The sequence below is a fragment of the Drosophila bipectinata genome, chromosome 2R (genome assembly GCF_030179905.1).
Source record: "Drosophila bipectinata strain 14024-0381.07 chromosome 2R, DbipHiC1v2, whole genome shotgun sequence".
In the NCBI taxonomy this organism is placed as follows: domain Eukaryota; kingdom Metazoa; phylum Arthropoda; class Insecta; order Diptera; family Drosophilidae; genus Drosophila; species Drosophila bipectinata.
In genome coordinates, this window is record NC_091737.1 from 24006590 (window position 1) to 24024313 (window position 17724).

General features: G+C 45.4%; 7 protein-coding genes across 7 annotated transcripts in view; 2 read left to right on the forward strand and 5 right to left on the reverse strand.

Moving 5' to 3' along the window:
* Positions 1-17724, forward strand: part of sbb (scribbler) — a 70022-nt gene that overhangs the window by 40616 nt on the left and 11682 nt on the right. The window lies entirely within an intron of this gene.
* On the forward strand, positions 8666-9157 carry LOC108118784 (protein GSKIP homolog). The gene is made up of 2 exons (XM_070279052.1): positions 8666-9083; positions 9139-9157. Exon 1 carries the CDS (start codon positions 8732-8734, stop codon positions 9074-9076), a length of 345 nt encoding a protein of 114 aa, XP_070135153.1. The 5' UTR covers positions 8666-8731; the 3' UTR covers positions 9077-9083; positions 9139-9157.
* On the reverse strand, positions 10958-11762 carry LOC108118780 (uncharacterized). The gene is made up of 3 exons (XM_017231578.2): positions 11624-11762; positions 11416-11568; positions 10958-11354 (listed from the first exon to the last, which is right to left on the reverse strand). Exons 1-3 carry the CDS (start codon positions 11696-11698, stop codon positions 11010-11012), a joined length of 573 nt encoding a protein of 190 aa, XP_017087067.2. The 5' UTR covers positions 11699-11762; the 3' UTR covers positions 10958-11009.
* LOC108118783 (uncharacterized) lies at positions 12102-12786 on the reverse strand. The gene is made up of 3 exons (XM_017231582.2): positions 12712-12786; positions 12500-12652; positions 12102-12440 (listed from the first exon to the last, which is right to left on the reverse strand). The coding sequence occupies exons 1-3, from the start codon at positions 12784-12786 to the stop codon at positions 12102-12104; spliced, it is 567 nt and encodes a 188-aa protein (XP_017087071.2).
* LOC108118782 (uncharacterized) lies at positions 13327-14110 on the reverse strand. The gene is made up of 3 exons (XM_017231581.3): positions 13977-14110; positions 13773-13925; positions 13327-13722 (listed from the first exon to the last, which is right to left on the reverse strand). The coding sequence occupies exons 1-3, from the start codon at positions 14043-14045 to the stop codon at positions 13378-13380; spliced, it is 567 nt and encodes a 188-aa protein (XP_017087070.3). The 5' UTR covers positions 14046-14110; the 3' UTR covers positions 13327-13377.
* On the reverse strand, positions 14306-15149 carry LOC108118781 (uncharacterized). Its single transcript, XM_017231579.2, has 3 exons — positions 15004-15149; positions 14797-14949; positions 14306-14735 (listed from the first exon to the last, which is right to left on the reverse strand). The coding sequence occupies exons 1-3, from the start codon at positions 15079-15081 to the stop codon at positions 14397-14399; spliced, it is 570 nt and encodes a 189-aa protein (XP_017087068.2). The 5' UTR covers positions 15082-15149; the 3' UTR covers positions 14306-14396.
* LOC122321290 (uncharacterized) lies at positions 15239-15918 on the reverse strand. Its single transcript, XM_043211097.1, has 3 exons — positions 15847-15918; positions 15636-15788; positions 15239-15577 (listed from the first exon to the last, which is right to left on the reverse strand). The coding sequence occupies exons 1-3, from the start codon at positions 15916-15918 to the stop codon at positions 15239-15241; spliced, it is 564 nt and encodes a 187-aa protein (XP_043067032.1).

Here is a 17724-nt window from a genome sequence, read left to right on the forward strand (position 1 = left end):
TTGTGTGAGTGAGTGAGTGAGTCATTGAGATAAATAGCCTGAGCTTTTGGCAAATTGAAATCAAATCGATAGCGACTCTGTTGGCATGACCTGGCTTTAATGGATGCTCCACAAACGAATCCAATCGAAACGCAGAAAGGAGAAAGATTGCAGAAATCTGAAAGTGCGCCAAATGCAACTAAGCGATACATAATAACCGAAAGAAAGCAAAAAATACAAAAATAAAGAAAGAAATCCCCAACTGAACACCGACGATGCCTGCCAGATAAAAGATGATTGAATGCAACTGGCTGGTTGGTTGGTTGGCGCTGACTCTCCTCCTCGTGCTCCTCCATCTGTGGCTCCACCGTCGCCTTCTTGTCTGATTAACATAAATCGTGCTGGCTGCTGCTGCTGCTGTTGCTGCCTGGCTATATCTTATTTTGATTTTTTTTCCTCCTCTCTGGTTGGTTTAGTTTGTTTTTGTCCAAATGAACTGCGGGCTTATGCAAAGCTATACCCAGTCAGAGGAGCTCTGAAAAAAAATAAAAATAAAAATAAATAAAAACGAAAGGCGCGCACCACTGAAATAAAATTCAAATGGAGGAGCCAGAGTCAGGAGCCGGGAGCCAGGAGCTGGGAACTGGAAGCTGGAAGCTGGAGAGGTGGGCAGAAACACATCAGTGCCTGCCTGCTGACTTTTATTGCAATCGCAGTTCCAACTGCCTTTCAGGCCTGGCCGGGCAGGGGCCCCCAAACTTAACCCATTTTTCCATTTAAACTGCAGGCCAGCTGGTGCGGAAAATTTGTATTTAAAAAGCGGGGGCTTTTCATTTAAAGAAATGGTATAAAGTTAGGGTCTTTTGAAGAGGACTCGAATATTCTTCTTAAAAAAGCCCATCAAAAATCGATACCGAAGAGGGTTAAGCGCTCCGGCGGCTGATGAGCCCGAGAATGGTGGATGTCTGGACTCCTCTGGCTGGCTTTCTTCCTCCCTTTTGGCTTCTCGGCTGGAACTTCATTGTTGGCTCGCTTAAAATTCCAAACAGCAAATTGCAACTGCCAACAATTTCGAGGCTATCAGTGGCATAGCATCAGGCAGCAGCCACGTCGCTGGTGGCTCCAACTACAGCTCCTGGTAGCAGGAGATGCTGTTTCGTACCCTGGAAGGAGTAATTTTATGCAAGATGGTATCGCAACACACCTCAACACGCCTCTGCTCCCCATCCGCGCCCCAGAGAGAGGCAGAGAAATGCATGTAAGCCATTTCACTGGGGCTCCTTTTTGTTGCAAGTATGACAAACAGCTTGCTGGCTTGCTGACTGGCTGGCTTGGTGTGTCTCTTGAATGGAATTCAATTCCCATGCAACGGCAGAAGAGGCAGCTACCCTAGACGTCTCTCACTTCTCGTGCCTTTTGTCTGCCAGAGTGCTGCTGCTGTTTTTTATCTTGTGCCTGCCTCAGCGGCAATACTTGTTTAGCTTGTTTGCTGCTGCTGTTGCTGCTGTGGATGCCACTGCTGTTGGTGCTGTTGCCGCAGTTATTGCCATTGTATCTTGATGCCTTTCAAGTGCCAATTGTGCGACCGACCGCCCCGAACCTTTTGCCTTCATTGCTTATTTAATTTAAGGTGGGAATTCCGCCGGCAGTCCTTCCAATTTATTCAAATTGAGGCGATAATAGTGGCCGCTACTGTTCAAGTGTTAATTGTCATCGTTGTCGTCGTTGTCGGCACCTCTTAGAAGAGCGCTTGTGTATTTAATAAATATTTGCCAAGCAACAATAGACCACAATAGACTGTCAAGTTTAATCAAAGTTAGGGAGAGGGAGAACATCGCTACTGCTGTTGTTCTTTTATTGCCAAGCTCACGATTTCCTTCTTCTGTAATTGAAAAGATACTCTGGCTGGCTGGCAGGCAGGCGAGACAAGTTGCTAGTTGCTGCCACTGCCAGTGAGTCGCGGCAGGGCATTAATTATTCATGAGGCAGCCAAGCAAACAGGCGACACCAAATCCAAAGCTGTAGCTGCAACTGCAACATAATTATTCATGCGCGCTTATCGCCACTAAGGTAGGCCACACCGTTTTAACCACAAGCGGATTATAATTATCAACAGTTGCCATCGGAGCTGCACACACACACACACACACACACACACTCCCAACTGACAACTGCCAACTTGCAACACGATAATGATGGTAATGATGATGATGATGATGATAATGCAACAAACAAACGTAATTACACGGCCAGCAAGACAGACAGCTGCTTTAATTGATGTTGATTGCTATCAGGCGGTAGTGCCGCCTCGGTCTCGACATTCTTTACATTGTCAGAGATGCAGAGGTGGGGAGGGGTATGGGGGGGACTGTTTTTTTGAAAAGTGATGGCATGTCAGCACAACATTAGAGCCAAGAACCAGATTAGCAGTACTCCAATAATGACTAAATCGAAGCAACACAATGGAAAGGGCTACGCTCCTTAAGGATATAAGGTTCACCCTAATTATGGCTATTAAAAGGTGAAATTAAAAATTAAAAATAAAACGAAAGCCATTAAATTGAAATTAACACACAAGCTGCTTACATTTTAATCAATTTTTTTTTTGTGATATTTCCGCGGGTCAGCTTAGCCTTATGGGCCATAAATTGGCTTCATAATTCGGCCTAGTGCTGATGCTGCATGGCAGCGCCTAATGCTCATATATTTTATGCTTTAATATACACATTTATTTTCCGGACCATTTGGGTTTATTGCCCTGGCGGTAGTTAAGCGGTTCGGTGGCAAGGCAGCACTTGTTTAATGGCCTGCGAGCTGCTACACGTTGGGCGCCACTTTTGGCGACACAATCCAGAATCAATCAAAATTTAATTTTCTCTCAAAAGAGAGAGAGAGTCATGGCAATCTGAACGGTTAAGCTCTTAAATTTTAATTAACATTTGAATTGTGCGACCCTCGAGGGGGAGGGCGGCCGACTGTAAAATGTGCAAAAAAGAGCCGACAACTTCTCCCTCTCCTTTCTTCCCCCACCCACTTTGGGTACTCATCTCCCGCAAAAATCTCCATGCCACTCAGCATGCATTTCGCTCTCGCTCGCTCCGGCCATCTCTGTCGGCGGCTCTCTCTCTCTCGTTTTCCCCCACTTGCGGAGAATGTGGAGTTGCAGAGAGAGAGCCATGGCGGCAGCCATGTTTGTTGTATGGCGCTCACTCATTAAAGCCTGGCTGTGCAAGCGGGACAGCAACAGGCTGTGCTACAACTTTTGGCGCATGTTGTGCTGCGCATGCAAAAAGCAACAAAAAAGCCAGCGAAAAAAAAAAAACCAAAAAGGAAAAGGAAAAAGGAAGAGGAAGGCTAAAGGCAAAGGGGGGGAGGGAGTAGCAGTGGGGGGACATGGAATGGGGAAACTTTGCTTGTTGGCGACGCCTGCTGGCTTTTAGTTTGCCTTTTAAATGTTTAAACGATTAAGTCGAATTTTAATTTGGCCGCAAAGCATAACACACACACATACAGAGAGTGGTGTTTGTGTGTTGGATGTTGGCCCCATGGGTGCGGACCAAAACTAACAGAAATGTAAAGCAGGCAATAAAGTGGCAACACGCTGACTTTGCCCATAAACTAACCGAATCAGTTTTGGGGGCGTCTCTCCAGTCTCCACGGATGTTGTTGCTGCCCACTTAGAGATGGAAGTGTAAACGATAGACCGATGATTTATGTATTGTCTGGTTAGTTCGCCTCAATGGAGAAAATGCTAATTGAATAATTTGAATAGCTATCGATAATAGGTAGATAGTCGTCCTTGTTGCTCCTCGAGCAGAAGCGAGAAAGCTATCCTTACTTTGTTTTCTTTACCGTAATTGAGAGTTAATGGCTTAGATGTGTTAATTAGCGAATTTAAATTCATTCTGCGTTTTACTTAAAAACCAACCCAGCTTGACATCTCTAGAAATCTTGCCCCCCACCATTGTATCCTCCTTTTAGCCATGGTCCATGGCCATCTTGGGGCCCCTTGGGGAATCTGTGCTCCCTAAGTGGATGAGTGAGACAACAAAAAAAAACAAGTCCCAAAAAGATGACTCGGCTTCTTCGTTGCCCTTCTCGCTCCCTCGACTGCTTGACACTCATTAATGTTTAAAGTGTTTTATGATATGCATAATTGCTTGTAGAGATAATAAAGTTTTCTGCCCGACCAGTGGCCACCCTCGCTTAGCTTTCTTGGCCCCTTGGGTCATTTGTCCATTCACTTAATTAAAATGCAAATGGAAATTCCTCAAATAGCTTGCAACTCCAGGGCGGGAAAGAGATGGGTGATTGGAGAGTGGGGGATCTTCCTGCAATGACAACTAGGCTTTATTTTAAAGTCAACTGATTTGAGGGTAGTTTTAATATATTTTCTGTATTCAGGACCTCGAAATATTAAGATTCTGAAAGTTTCAGACAAATCGGAGTAGTTTTTTTCCTTCCTCTTCCATTTGCGGAAGATCTCCCCCTGTTTCCATTGTCTTTAATGTTCCTGGCTACCGAGTTTACGACGCGTGAACGGCAACAGCAACTCATCTACAAAGAGGCGACAAAATTCGAGGGGCTCCCTCCCAGCCCTACCAGTTCTTCTACAAAAGATCGCCTCGATGATTCTGCTCCGTCAGCTTCTTGCCAGGGTTGTGTTCTTCTTTTTTTTTTTTTTGTATTTTTATTGTATGAGTGTTTCCAGTGAATTTTTTGATGATATCTTTGAATGTTAACATTCACAAAAGCGTAAAAATTGTATCTCCCCCCCCTGTAGTGCCCCTGCTGCCTACCCTGCCTACCTACCTTGTTGGTTCCCCCTTTTGGTATTAGTTTCTGGCTCTGGACCCTTTTCCGCACTTCGTGTGTGTGTGTGTGTATGAGTGTGTGTGTATTAAGTGAAATTCTTTTGTGTCGACAAGCGAAAATAAAATTCACACACTGCCGAACGTGCCGCATTGGCCAGAAGGGGGGGAGGAAGTGAGAGGCAGCTATACATGTTCGCAGGGTGGAGGGAGAGAGAAGGAAGGCAGGCCAGTCACACAATGATTTTTTTTTTAAGGGGGAAGAGTATGGAGGACTAAGGGGAGTAGGGGACTAGGGGGTAAGAAGAAGGTAAACTGGCAACTGGGATGATGATGATGATGCTGCTGCTGCCTTACCTTTTGTGTTTTTTTATTTTTACCTGGCGGGCACAATAACAACAACAACAACAACAAAAAAAAAAGGTGCAAAAGCAACAACAAAAACAAAAAACACCGAAACCGAAAACGAGCCAAACTGACGGAGTGAGAACAGCAACAACAAATACAACAACTACAATAAGTAGAGGTAACAAAAGCGACAACAACAACAACAATAACAACAATGAAAATACACCCAATGACAAGCTGCTCGGCAATTTGACATAATTTATACGTCAAATTACTGCAAATTGATGCTAAATGGCTTCAAATTGAATTGACTGGCGCAGAAGAAGGCAACACCAACAACAACAACAACAGCAATTTTTATATAAAAAAAAGAAAGAGAAAGAGCAACAAAACATAGCGCCCCAGAGGCGATAAGGCAACAACAACTACAACAACAACAAACTTGGCCAACTCACCATGTCGACAGTTGTCGTAGTTGTTGTTGTTGCTGTAATTGTTGTTGTTGTTGTGCTCAGTGAAACGAAAACATTTTGAATTTCCAGCGTGGGGGCATCTTGAGTCGCCGCTGTAATTGCTGTTGCTGTTGTTGTTGTTGCTGTTGTTGTTGCTCTTGTTGCCTCGATGTGGCTCCTTGTGCCTCATGTTGCGGTTACCAGCTACCACACTCTACTTGTGACTCTTTTTTTTTTTTTTTCTTCTTCTTGGTTGTTGTGGCACGTCTGAGAAGTAGAAGAAGTAGCACTACGTTTCGGAGCTACAATCACTGCTTCAAGTTGCAAGCTTCAAGAGGGGCATTAAGGAAGAAACGGCGCGAAAAGAGCAAATTCATCTCGACAGCTACCTTTGCCGACGTGGACACCCTCCTCCGGCACCCTCCTCCCTGGCTTTAAGCCGCCAAATCGCACTGCTTACTGGTCTCTACCCCCCGCCACCCCTTTGGGCCTGGCCGACAATTGAAATAATAGGGCAGAGCGAAGCGAAAATTGCCAAGATATTCACAAATTGGAAGCATCAGTTGGGGTTATTTTTTTTGGTGGGGAAGGAGAGGGGAGAGGAGGGGATACTTGCCTTAAATATCTAGGAAATGAAGCCGCAAACTTGAGATACTTTGGTAGATTTTTTAAAGACCTTTTTCTTAGCGCCATAAGAGAAAATTATTTTTAAAATTTTTTTTATTTTTACCCAAAGACTTTCCAATGTTTTTCATTTAAAAGAAGAGTAAAGCTTTAAAAATCAATTCTTTATTTTTATACAATTATAACAAACAATCCTTTAATTTTTATCAAAACTAAAACTCGGCTGCGAATTTCACTTCAATTGGATAAAAATTAAAAAAGTTATACAATTTATACGCTTTTTACGACATCTTTTAGTGAAGAGTTCAAAACTTGGTAGCTAGCTATATTCTTTATTTTTTAACATTTTTCAATATATTTTTTAAAGTTTTCGATGTGTTTTTAAGTTTTTTTTTATAAGTTGGAAACATTTTTATCAATTTTTTCGATTTGTTCATATTTTTTGGAAATTATTACATCTTTTTTTTTTGGAATTTTTCCAAAACTTTTAACAACTTTTACAATTTTTTTTTTTTTAATTTTTTATTAAATTTTTCATAATTTTTAATACAAAAATACTCGTTTTGTTTGCCCAAAATATACAATTTTTATACTATTTATTTTTTGATTCAAAATTAGCCCTATTTCCCCCCTAATTAAATACCTCGAAAAATATGTCTTTATTCTTTCCACTAATTCCCCATTTCTACCTTCTCTTCTACTTGCAGGTATGCATTGCATTGTATTTTTATATATTTTTTTGGGCCTTATAGCGGCAACTGAACAAAGCCGGGAAATAACAGAAAACAGCTCAATTGGCAACACGCCCACTCGCCGCCTTTCACACCTCCAGCCGCCAGCCACCAGCCGCCAACCGCCCACACCCCAGCGCGCATAAATATTGCAGATACAGCAGAGGAGCGAGGGAGGGGGGAGAAGTTGGTAAAAGGAAAAAAAATCAATTTCGAGCTGAAACGCGAAAAAAGAAAGCCATAAAAAGTGCAATCGCCAGTAAAAAAAATGGAAAAAAGTGCAACTGTCAACGAGACACAGAAACTTTGTTGTTTACAATTTTGTGCAGTTATTGTGGCGAAATATTGAATTCAATTTAAAGCACAAGGGGCGTTCATAAATCTCCGACAATTGTTGCTTTTCAGGGAGGGGGGCTGGTATTGGGCATTAAAGGGGGGGCATCAGGCAAAGTGAAAGAGTTAAAGTTTGGATTATGGTCGTGAAGCACTTACTCCGGACCGTTTCGAACCCTGCACCTAAGCTCATTGAGGTGGTTGTCCCTCTCGCTCCGCTCATTTAATGCCTTTGGAGGGGCAGTAGAGCGAGGGAGACAAACAGATCGTAAACTGTCAGCGCAATTAAAATAAATTGAAACTGAGCAGAAGACACTGAGAAAAATAATTAGTAAAATAATATAAATTATAAAATAAATAATTAATATCCAAAATCTGGTCAATTATTATATATTTAATATATTATATTGTTATTAATATTTTTTTTTTTTTATTTAAGAATAATTTGTGTACCCCCTCCCCCTCCACAGCTGTCGCATAATTCATCAACTATTTGGAAAGAAAATTGAGGAAAAATTTGCGTGTGTGTTGCGAAAAGTTGTTCGTTTTCAGCATCTTGATTGTTTGGGGAGGAGAACCTGGGGCAGGGCGGGGTGGAATGGTAATGGAACTGCGGAAAGAAAAAGATATAGGGGAGAAGACCCAGAACCAGAAGGACTGGGGGAGCAGGGGAGAAAACTTTGCCTGGTAGCCAAACCAGGGCCAAAAAGCGTTTGCCTGCCATGGCCATGGGCAACTAAATGAACGTTCCACAGTCCTCCTGTCCACCAGTCCACCCTGTCCACCAGTCCACCCTGTCCGTAACCATGTCCGTCCCTTGGTGTCCGTTCTGTCCGTGCTCTGTCTCTTTCTGATCGTTGGCTTACCTTCCTGCCGCACTGCTGGCTGTGTATCTGCCCCTGCCACTGCCTCGTATCTCAAATTGTTCAACTTCATCAGCAAAAAGTAAGGGAAAAGATGCTTCTGCTTGGGATGTCTTGGGACTGACTGAGTGTGTGTGTGTGTGTGTGCTGCCAAATCACACCAAGTCAGGCAATCCCACTCCACAGGCAAGGCTTCCTCTCTCCCCTCCACGGTCCCCCCACTCCATATTCGATTGTCATGAGTCTGAGCCGAGGAGAGACTCTTGCTTTTGTCCTTTTTGTTTTCCAGCGGCGGAGGCAGTGGCTCTGGAAGACCCCTAGGACCCAGGCCACTTGAGCTCCGTTTCAGAGAGTTGAGGAAGTCAAGGCGCAGATAAAGACTGGGCTATTATGGAAAAGGGGTTCTGCGAGGGTCTTTGGGGGTCTTTGAGGTTCTGTGGGATTGGAGGTCAGAGAAGCTCTTCCAGACAAAGGAAATGGTTTAGTTTTTGGGATTCAGAGTGGTGGGTTCTATACCTATATCTTCTATATCATTAGACCTTTGCTTCTTCCGTCAAAATCCCCCAACCAGCCCGGGCCTGGAGCCCATCATGGCCCTCATCCAGATCGATCTGTGCGACTTTGATGCCTACCGCGATGCTGGACGCATGGTGACCGAGTGCCACGACTTTGCCGACCACCTCATGGTGGCCGAATTCCTGCCCTTCAACAAGCGGGTGGCCTACATCAACGTCCGCACCCTGGAGCAGGTGGTCTACTGCGTGGAGCTGAGCCACTGCGGGTACAGGATCGTCTCCTATAACTTTGACGACGTCGCCGAGGATGTGGCGGCCTGTGACACCATCTATCCCTCCGCCCACAAGCTCTTCGCGGGTATAAGTCCCCTCTACGCGGAGGAATTCGGCTTTGGGGTAGTGCCGCTGAAGAGGAAGTAGGCTCCAGGTGGGGGCTAATTGCTCCTCCAAGCTCCAAAAAGTGATAATTAAACGTTTTGCAGGTAAATGACTTGATTGCCGCCGGCTCTGGGTTGGATTTGGAGTTGTACTCGCCATGGAGGTGTTTCTCTCTCTCTTTTCTGATTAATTGCTGCCAAGTGAAGGAGCCAACCCGGCCCAGGCCAGACCTGGCCAGTTGATTGACTCAACTTGGCACTATCCGGACCTTATGTAGCGAAAAAAAACAAAAACGTTAACAAGTTTCAGAGCCGTTCCACTTGACTGCCGTTGTCGAATGAAGATGCAGACCCAGAGAGCACCCAGCCCATCAGAGGGGGTGGAGGGAGCGGCTGGCCCCTCTGGCATTCCTCTTTCTGGCCAGAGACCAGAGCCAACTATGGTTTTTATCTAGTCGAGTCCATCTAGTCGTCCGTCCCACGGGTGTCTGTCGGGGACAGAGTCAGCTCAGATACAGATACAGGGGGTTATCGCTAAAAAGGACATCAGTATAGATGGAAGTTCTAGATCTCCAGGTTGAGGAGTCTGTTTAGACTCTGGTTTCTCTTAGCCAGTCTCCACTGTCCTCCAAACGAACGCATTTGCTTCGGCGTCCGTATCGGCCATGTCCATCTGAGTTGGCTCTCCACTTGTCTATGCTCGTATATTTGTCCATTGAAGCATGCAATTGATTGCTGCAACCAGTCTCCTCTCCCCTCCTCCTCCTTGCCCCTTGCCCCTCTTCTGGGCCCTGGCCTGCTGCTGCGCTTTAATTGCCTTTTCATTGCGGCCCGTCGGCCTTTTGGACTCGGTCTCTAGCCGGGTCCCTGGTCTGGGCCTGGTCTATATGGTCTATATGGTCTATAGAGTGTGTGTTTGTAATTTGTGGTTGTTGTTTTCTGTTAATGCATTACATGAATTTTAACAAGCTTTGCATTCTGACTGAGACCCATTCTGACTCTTCGGTTTGTTTGTGGCAGCCGCATCTTGGCCATGTTGCAGACATAATTTAACCTTTAACTTGGCCATATTAGAGTGAGGATTTGAATAAAGTAGATCTCCTATTGGCAGAGATCTCCTCCGGGACGTGCTTTTTGGTTAATTAGCGCAGTTGCAGGCCATGTTGTGGCACACGCGACAAGCTGCCACACTTGCCACAACGACAACTATTTTGTCTGCTTTAAAGCGCTGTAATTATTTTATGCCAGATAGCCATTGGAGGTTGTCAGTGCCGCAAAATGTGGCAGAGCTAATCAGGGTGGACTTACTAGATTAGTTCATACCAATAGTAGTTCCCCCAACTAGTCTCCAAGTGTAACTAAGCTTAGTTACTCTCTTTAAGATCAGAGTTTATGAAGTGAAGTAGCTTATTTTATGGCCAATGATTTCCCAGCGAATCAGGCTCACTCTAAACTACAAACAAGCTAGCTGGCCACAAAAGGGGGCATGCGGCTTGGAGCTGGCTGCTGTCAGCCGTTGACAGCCACTAGCAGCGTCGCCTTCGTCTCTGCAACTTTTAACAATTTGCAATAAATTAGCGGAGGCAACTGTGCACAGTTTTCACTTGAAATGCAGCTCGAATTGCATTTCCAGGGAGCGGCAGTAGAAAACTACACTTAGAGAAAATATTCAGAGAAAACAAGTGCCTTCATCATTAAACTTGGGAGTTGGAGAGGAGGAATTTCTCTCAGTGCTGCCAGTTTCCAAACATGTCTTGCCAATTTCACACTTGAACTGCCTGCCTGCCTGCCGGCTCGGGCCTGGGCCTGGATTTCTACCTGGTCGGGCAACCTGGTCAGCCAACCCGATGGTGGCACCCCTCCACAGGATGTCGCAGCTGGAATTTCAGCTCACACCTCGGGAAACGCCCGAAAGGAACCAGCCTTGGCTATGGAATAGAACCCACGCTCCTGTATATTTTTTTTATGGATAGATTTCAGAACATTTTGGTCGTCACCTTCAGGGTGACGGTCATCTGAAGCTCCACGGCTGGCAGGGCACTGATGATGGCCAGGGCCTTGTAGTAGCCCTCGGGCACCACCTCCGGCATGCCCTCGCCGCTGATGGTGCAGCGCGTAAAGTTGAAGGTGTCCTTGGGCCAGGGGGGCACATAGCCGTCCTCGTACTTGGGCAGGTCGGTGCAGTCGCCGAGGTTCTTCATCAGCAGGTCCTTGTAGAAGGTGTTGAGGTAGTCGATGAACTTCTGCGGCTGGATGCTGTAGGGGGTCAGCTTGTAGTCGGCCTCGTTGCCGGAATAGCAGCTATAGATCCGGAGTTCCACCTGGTGATGGAGGTAGGAGGTGGTTTAGGCCTTCTGGGAGATTCTTCAGAGGATCTCTTACCGTCACCGTGTCATCCATGTCGATGTTGGTGAAGTAGGTGCCCGTGAAGGCGAACTCTCCCAGCCCGAAGCGCTCCACTTTGAGGTTCAGGTCCATGTAGTTGGGATCGGTGGTGGTCTTGCTGATGGAGATGGGTCTAGCCTGCCATTTAACCTGGAGGATGGTAGTATCTGTAGTGTGGATTAAGCTCCATAGCTCCATAACTCACCTTTCCCCAGCAGACTTCATAAAAGTTCAGAAAAGTAAACACGATTGGCAGAAAGTATCTAAAGCTTCTAACCATGATTTTTAGGAAATGTTGGGGAGTATCTAGAACCCCTCCATTATATAGTTGGAGAGTCACGTTTTTAATGTTAAATTATTATTTAAAATTAAATTATTTCTTAATTACATTGTAAAATGTACACAGGGTGGAGTTATCACAGATATTCCATCAACATTGTGGCCCTTGTAGCCTGAAACACATTATTGCAACCCTCATGTGGCACGGAATTGGAAAGATTCTCCATAGATAAGGGGGGTATACATACATACTTACCCTTTAAAAAATAGTTTAATTGTAAAAGTTATATTCCAAAAAATATAAGAAAAAAACTCTAAAATTTCAATTAAAAATACCAACTTTTAAACTTTATTTTAAAAAAAAACCAGAAACCCCTTTTAGTTATAAAATTAGATCCCCCCCTTTAGATCACCTTCTGGGTAACTCGCACCACAAAAATAAAGCCCCAAGTAACCTGCCCCGTGGTGTTGTAGACGATCTTGTAGTATCCTTCCGGCACCACTTCCGGCAATCCCTCGCCACTGGCCACGCACTTGTCCAGCTTGTAGACGCCTCGGGGCCATGGCGGGGCAAACTCGCCCTCGAACTGGACCAGGTTGGAGCAGTGGCCCACGTTCTTGATGAAGGCGTCCTTGTAGAAGGCGTTGAGGTACTCGAAGAAGGGCTGCTTGGGAATGGAGAAGGGCATCAGTTTGTAGTCGCTCTCATCGCCCGAGGTGCAGTGGTAGCAGTCGGCCTCAACCTGTCGAGGTGGAGGATGCTCATTAAGGATGGGATTAGTAAGCCAAGTTAGGGGGTTACCATGGTGTCCTTATCCGCATCGTAGTTCCAGTCCAGGGTCATGGAGAAGGCAAAGTCTGCTCGTCCCAATCGGTCTACTTTGGTGGAGATCTTCAGGAGACTTTCGTCCGAGGAGAAGGCTTCTAGGGTAACGGGCTCGTACTCCCAATTGCGCTGCAAAGTTAATAGATTTCTATTAAGGATATCCTGGTTCTTAAGAAAGGATGTCCTACCCCTGCTCTGCAGTTGAGGATCCTCAGACCCGCCACTAGAAATGCGGTTAAAAAATGGATCAGAGAGCTGTTCATTTGGCAGACGTCCTATGAGGTACTTTCATCCACTCTGGTTCGGGCTCTAATATATACTCTTGTTTGGCATGAGGGTATTACGTGGATTAGTTTCGTAATCCTCTAATCTGGTGGCTGGGATCTGGACAAGCTTGTTAGATCAGCACGGGTTTTTTAACAAAAATGGAAGATGTATGTAGATATTTTACAGGCTTAGTTCTTGAGGCTAGGAGTGTTGGGATCGAACCCATTCTTATATAATAATAGGGTTCATTCTTAATAATATGATAACGATAGGGTTAGGGGATCTATTTTGGGGTTATATAAGGAGTTATCTTCTCACAAAAGCCATTACTATCAGTTGGGGTTTGGAACACCTAAGGTTTCCAAAGGGTTCTTTAAAAAGTAGTGGTACCTTAGGCATCAAGTCCGAGGAGATAGACCTCTAGATACCCCTCCAGATAGACCTCCAGATAGATCTCTATAGAGAGAAAAGCTATTATAACCCTATACCCCAACCCTATATAATGAAAAGAAAGCACTCTTCTCTTTCTTCTGCCGATAATATTTATTTGAAATCACCCTGAAAATTAGGATTTCCCATCTGGATCCTCAAAACATTTTGTTGGTCAGCTTGAAGATCCCAGTGAGACCCCACTTGGGCTGATCCGGACCATAGGTGGTGAATATGACCTTGTAGTAGCCAGGAGGGGCTATCTCGGGCAGGCCATCCCCGTCGACCTGGCACTTGGTGATGATGAACTTGTCCTTCGGCCAGGGGGGCTGGAACTTGCCCTCGAACTGCGGGATGTTGGAGCAGTGCCCCAGGTTCTTGACCACCACGTCCTTGTAGTAGGTGTTGAGATACTCGAAGAAGGGCTGCTTCGGAATGGACCAAGGTAGCAGCTTGTAGTCGCTTTCGTCACCGGAGCTGCTGCGATAGGCCGAAGCTTCCACCTGGAGGAGTAGGTGGGTTAGGGTTTGGTTCAAAGGCAAGGATCACTAACCATAGTGTTCTCGTCGGCATCGTACTTCCAATCCACGTAGCCCGTCATTCCGAACTCCCCGCGTCCCATCCGCTCTATTTTGGCCACAAAGTCCAGCTGGCTGTCATCCGAGGAGGTGGTTTCGATGGAAATGGGTTCATAGTCCCATTTTCTCTAAAAATATGAATTAGTATCCATTGGGGGGTTGGAGTTGAAGATTCTTACCGCTGCCTGGACCAAGTGCATCATCAGAGGGATGAGGATGATTCGGGTGGATAATTCCGAGGAAGGCATTCTGAAGAATAGCAGGGCCTCTAGAACAGGGCCTTATATATAGGTTGGATACCACTAACCTAGTGGCCCTATCTCACGAACTAATCATGTTGGAACCTTGTTAACAACTTGATTATTTTTGGAGAGAATTTTAAAATAGTTCTCGATCTACAGACTAGATTCGTGTTTTGGGAATTAAACTACCAACTAGCAGGTACTGGAACTATCCATCAGATATCCCAACTATTCCAACAATAATGAGGTATACGACTTGGAATAAGTATACTTTTCCAACCACCTTTATTACCCATTTTTCTACCAAAGTATCTACAGCTTTATACTAAAAGATAATACATGTCCTAAGACAGTTAATCACAACAACTTGTTGGAAATCTTCACCACGATGATGAAGCCCCAGTCCACGGGACTCGTAAAGTTCATGATGATCCGGTAGAAGCCCTCGGGCACCACCTCCGGGAAGCCGTCGCTGTTGGCCACGCACTTGTCCAGGACGTAGACCTGCTGGGGCCAGGGGGGCTCGAACTTGTCCTCGAACTTGACGAGGTTGGAACAGTCGCCCAGGTTCGGGATCACCACGTCCTTGTAGTGGGAGTTCATGAAGTCGGTGTAGGGCTGCTTGGGGATGTTGAAGGGCAGCATCTTGTAGTCGCTCTCGTCGCCAGAGGCACTTCTCTGGGCGATGGCCTCCACCTAACAAGGGGGATTACTCTTTTAAAGAAGGGTCTATGGCTTAAGAGGAGATCCTGGTTACCATGGTGGTGTCATCCGGCTCGTACTTAAAGTCCACCGTGGCCGAGACTGCAAACTCGCCTCGACTGACCCGATCGATCTTGGCCGTGATTTTCAAGAGGCTTTCGTCACTGGAGAAGGTCTGGACGGAGACGGGCTCGTAGTCCCAGCGGCGCTGCAGGAGAAAGAGTGCTTAGATGAGGTACTGGACTCGGAAGGAAGGGTTTACCGCTCCATGGGTGTTGTGGATCAAGTGGAGGATCAGACATAGTCCTGGGATCAGGGCTGGTGATGATCTGAAAATCATTTCAACGGAGAATGGAGGGGCTCTCTAGACCAGGTGGCTTATATAGAAGGGAGATAAAGATCCATTGCATGTTCGGGGATGTAGTCAGCTTGTTTGGAACCGTTTAGTTCCATTATACTCGGTCTATATACCCAGATATGCCCCGATAGTGGAGTAACTAGTACAGTTTATTGATAATCTTAATCACGACTTTGAAGCCCCAGTCCACGGGACTCGAAAAGTTCATGACGAGCCTGTAGAAGCCCTCGGGAAACAGTTCCGGGAAGCCAACGCACCTGGAGACGCACTTGTTGAAGGTGTAGACCCTCTGGGGCCAGGGGGGCTGGAACTTGTCCTCGAACTGGACGATGTTGGAGCAGTAGCCCAGGTTCGGGACCACCAGCTCCTTGTAGTGGGTGTTCATGAAGTCGGTGTAGGGCTGCTTGGGGATGTTGAGGGGCAGCTTCTTGTAGTCGCTTTCGTCGCCAGAGGCACTTCTGTGGGCGATGCCCTCAATCTGGAGGAGAGTACTGGCTTTTTAGGAGGTCTGGGGCCTGTCAGGGATCTATAGCTACCATGGTGGTGTTATCCATCTCGTACTTGAAGTCTATAATGGCCGAAAAGGCGAACTCGCCGCGCTTGACTCGATCGATCCAGCCGGTGATGTTGAGTCTGCTTTCGTCACTGGAGTAACCCAGCATGGAGATGGGCTCGAAGAACCAAGAGAGCTGTGTGGGTTGGAATAGGAAATAGTACTCGAAAGTGGGTGACTGGGAGTGGACCAACCTTGCAGCTGTGGCTCGAATGGAGAAGCAGACACAGTCCTACGGCCAGAGTGGGCAACGAGCCTATCATCATTTTTGGTGGAACCCTAAACGCCGTACTAATCGTTTAGCTTATATAGGATGAGATAAGCATCCAGGTCGGGCTCTGACATGGGCCGGCTTGTTTTGTTAAACATGTGAGAGGGGCACACGATATGTGTCTGTTGGGTAATCCCATCAGACACCAACCCCATCCACCCGACCCATGGTCTAAGCAACCCTTAGGACTTGAACCCTAAACCGGATTGCATCATCCCCTTGGAGGGATGGGTATTGTTTGGAAGTCTACTAATTGACACAAACAGAGTTCTGTTGAAAGAATAGAGTCATAAATTCCGATTCCCCGAAGAAGGGGAGATCCATAGCCTCTCAAGAGATCGATATTGAATGGATCTGGATGGTCTTCCATCTTCCAGCCCAAGTGGCATGATAGCCACTTGAGTTTCGGGCACTTGAGAGCTGCTCTCAGTGTGGCATGCCACAAAGTAGAAGAACAACCAGAGGGGAGACCGCCGCACTTAATTTAATTGAAGAGCCGCCACCACCAACGCCATCAAATAGCGTTCTGGAGAATGGATGGAGATGGGACTTGGAGCTTGGGACTTGGGGGAGAATCAAATTATCGCGATTCCGAGACAAGAGCCAGATCCAGAAACCAGAGTGAAGAGTTATTAGCGAACCTCAAATTTGTATTTTTTTCCAAAAACAGTCCAGGAAGAAATACCAGCAGCTTTTTGAATATTTCCAAGTCTTCGGTTGGTGGTTTCTACTTTCTTGGAGAGGACTGTGTATCTGCTCTCCATTCTGGCCCGAAAACACCAATAAAGCGCACTGGCAACTCCCCGGAGGCGTTCATTTAGCAACCGCAGAGGATCAATCTCATACAACAACCATCTTGTGAAACAAAAAAGGGGAACAAAAATGAACCGAGCCAGTTGATGGGGATCTGAACGATCCAAACGGCGGCCGACAACGATGTTGCCGTAAATCTCCAGCTCTGCCACAGAGGGCCCCAGCCCAGCCCCTTGTTCCTGCGGCTTCCTCATCATCATCTCGGGCTGGTTTTATGTTTTCCCCGACAGTGCTGCGTCTTGTAGTGATGTCTACATGGCTCTTTTTCTTAGAGATCTTTTGGATATTTTTATTTAAAGTGGATGAAGGTATTAAGAGTAGTATATGGTAGCTATGAAGCTGCTTTAGATTATATATCATCTTTAGGATGCTATAGTACCGGGTACTATAGTACTATAGTATCTATTGTTTGTTTTAGAAGTTTAAGTATCTTTTGGGCTTCTTTTTAATAAAATATGGAATATACTTCTACCTCAAAGACACTCAAATCTACTCATAATTGTAATCTTTGAGCTGAAAGATGCAGATAGATACTCATTGATACCTTTATTCCATAGTAATATACTCTTAGGTACGGGGTATCTATTACAAATAATTCGTTTAAATGTTCAAGTATCTTTTTGTCTTTTTTTGAGTAAAATATACAAGATACCTCTTCTTCAAAGACACTCTTATCCCTTAGAATAATATATTTTAGATGAAAGATGCAGCTTGAAACTCAGTGAGATATTCTAGTACCGGGTATCTATTATTTTAATAAACATTTTAGGGATCTTTTCGGCCACTTTGACTTTCCAATTGCTTTCTTTATGATATCTATAAGCTAAAAGATGCTGAAACAATCTCAAAGATAGCTATATCTCCATACTACCATAGTACCGGGTATTTGTAAAATATTCTTAAACTAATACATGATATAGGACGATATATTTTAGCCAAATTGCTAAAACAAGCTCAAAGATAGTTTTATTTCCATTTTAGACAGTAG

What these genes read in the sequence shown, in the direction of transcription:
- LOC108118784 (XM_070279052.1), top strand. Translation starts at nt 8,732, where the DNA reads ATGGCCCTCATCCAGATCGATCTGTGCGACTTTGATGCCTACCGCGAT.
- LOC108118780 (XM_017231578.2), bottom strand. Translation starts at nt 11,698, where the DNA reads ATGGTTAGAAGCTTTAGATACTTTCTGCCAATCGTGTTTACTTTTCTG. An exon ending in ATGAAGTCTGCTGGGGAAAG is followed by an intron (nt 11,569 to 11,623) that starts GTGAGTTATGGA and finishes ACCATCCTCCAG; the next exon opens with GTTAAATGGCAGGCTAGACC. An exon ending in ACATGGATGACACGGTGACG is followed by an intron (nt 11,355 to 11,415) that starts GTAAGAGATCCT and finishes CTCCATCACCAG; the next exon opens with GTGGAACTCCGGATCTATAG.
- LOC108118783 (XM_017231582.2), bottom strand. Translation starts at nt 12,786, where the DNA reads ATGAACAGCTCTCTGATCCATTTTTTAACCGCATTTCTAGTGGCGGGT. An exon ending in TCCTCAACTGCAGAGCAGGG is followed by an intron (nt 12,653 to 12,711) that starts GTAGGACATCCT and finishes TTAACTTTGCAG; the next exon opens with CGCAATTGGGAGTACGAGCC. An exon ending in ATGCGGATAAGGACACCATG is followed by an intron (nt 12,441 to 12,499) that starts GTAACCCCCTAA and finishes CCACCTCGACAG; the next exon opens with GTTGAGGCCGACTGCTACCA.
- LOC108118782 (XM_017231581.3), bottom strand. Translation starts at nt 14,045, where the DNA reads ATGCCTTCCTCGGAATTATCCACCCGAATCATCCTCATCCCTCTGATG. An exon ending in TGCACTTGGTCCAGGCAGCG is followed by an intron (nt 13,926 to 13,976) that starts GTAAGAATCTTC and finishes TCATATTTTTAG; the next exon opens with AGAAAATGGGACTATGAACC. An exon ending in ATGCCGACGAGAACACTATG is followed by an intron (nt 13,723 to 13,772) that starts GTTAGTGATCCT and finishes CTACTCCTCCAG; the next exon opens with GTGGAAGCTTCGGCCTATCG.
- LOC108118781 (XM_017231579.2), bottom strand. Translation starts at nt 15,081, where the DNA reads ATGATTTTCAGATCATCACCAGCCCTGATCCCAGGACTATGTCTGATC. An exon ending in TCCACAACACCCATGGAGCG is followed by an intron (nt 14,950 to 15,003) that starts GTAAACCCTTCC and finishes TTTCTCCTGCAG; the next exon opens with CGCCGCTGGGACTACGAGCC. An exon ending in AGCCGGATGACACCACCATG is followed by an intron (nt 14,736 to 14,796) that starts GTAACCAGGATC and finishes CCCCCTTGTTAG; the next exon opens with GTGGAGGCCATCGCCCAGAG.
- LOC122321290 (XM_043211097.1), bottom strand. Translation starts at nt 15,918, where the DNA reads ATGATGATAGGCTCGTTGCCCACTCTGGCCGTAGGACTGTGTCTGCTT. An exon ending in ATTCGAGCCACAGCTGCAAG is followed by an intron (nt 15,789 to 15,846) that starts GTTGGTCCACTC and finishes CAACCCACACAG; the next exon opens with CTCTCTTGGTTCTTCGAGCC. An exon ending in AGATGGATAACACCACCATG is followed by an intron (nt 15,578 to 15,635) that starts GTAGCTATAGAT and finishes ACTCTCCTCCAG; the next exon opens with ATTGAGGGCATCGCCCACAG.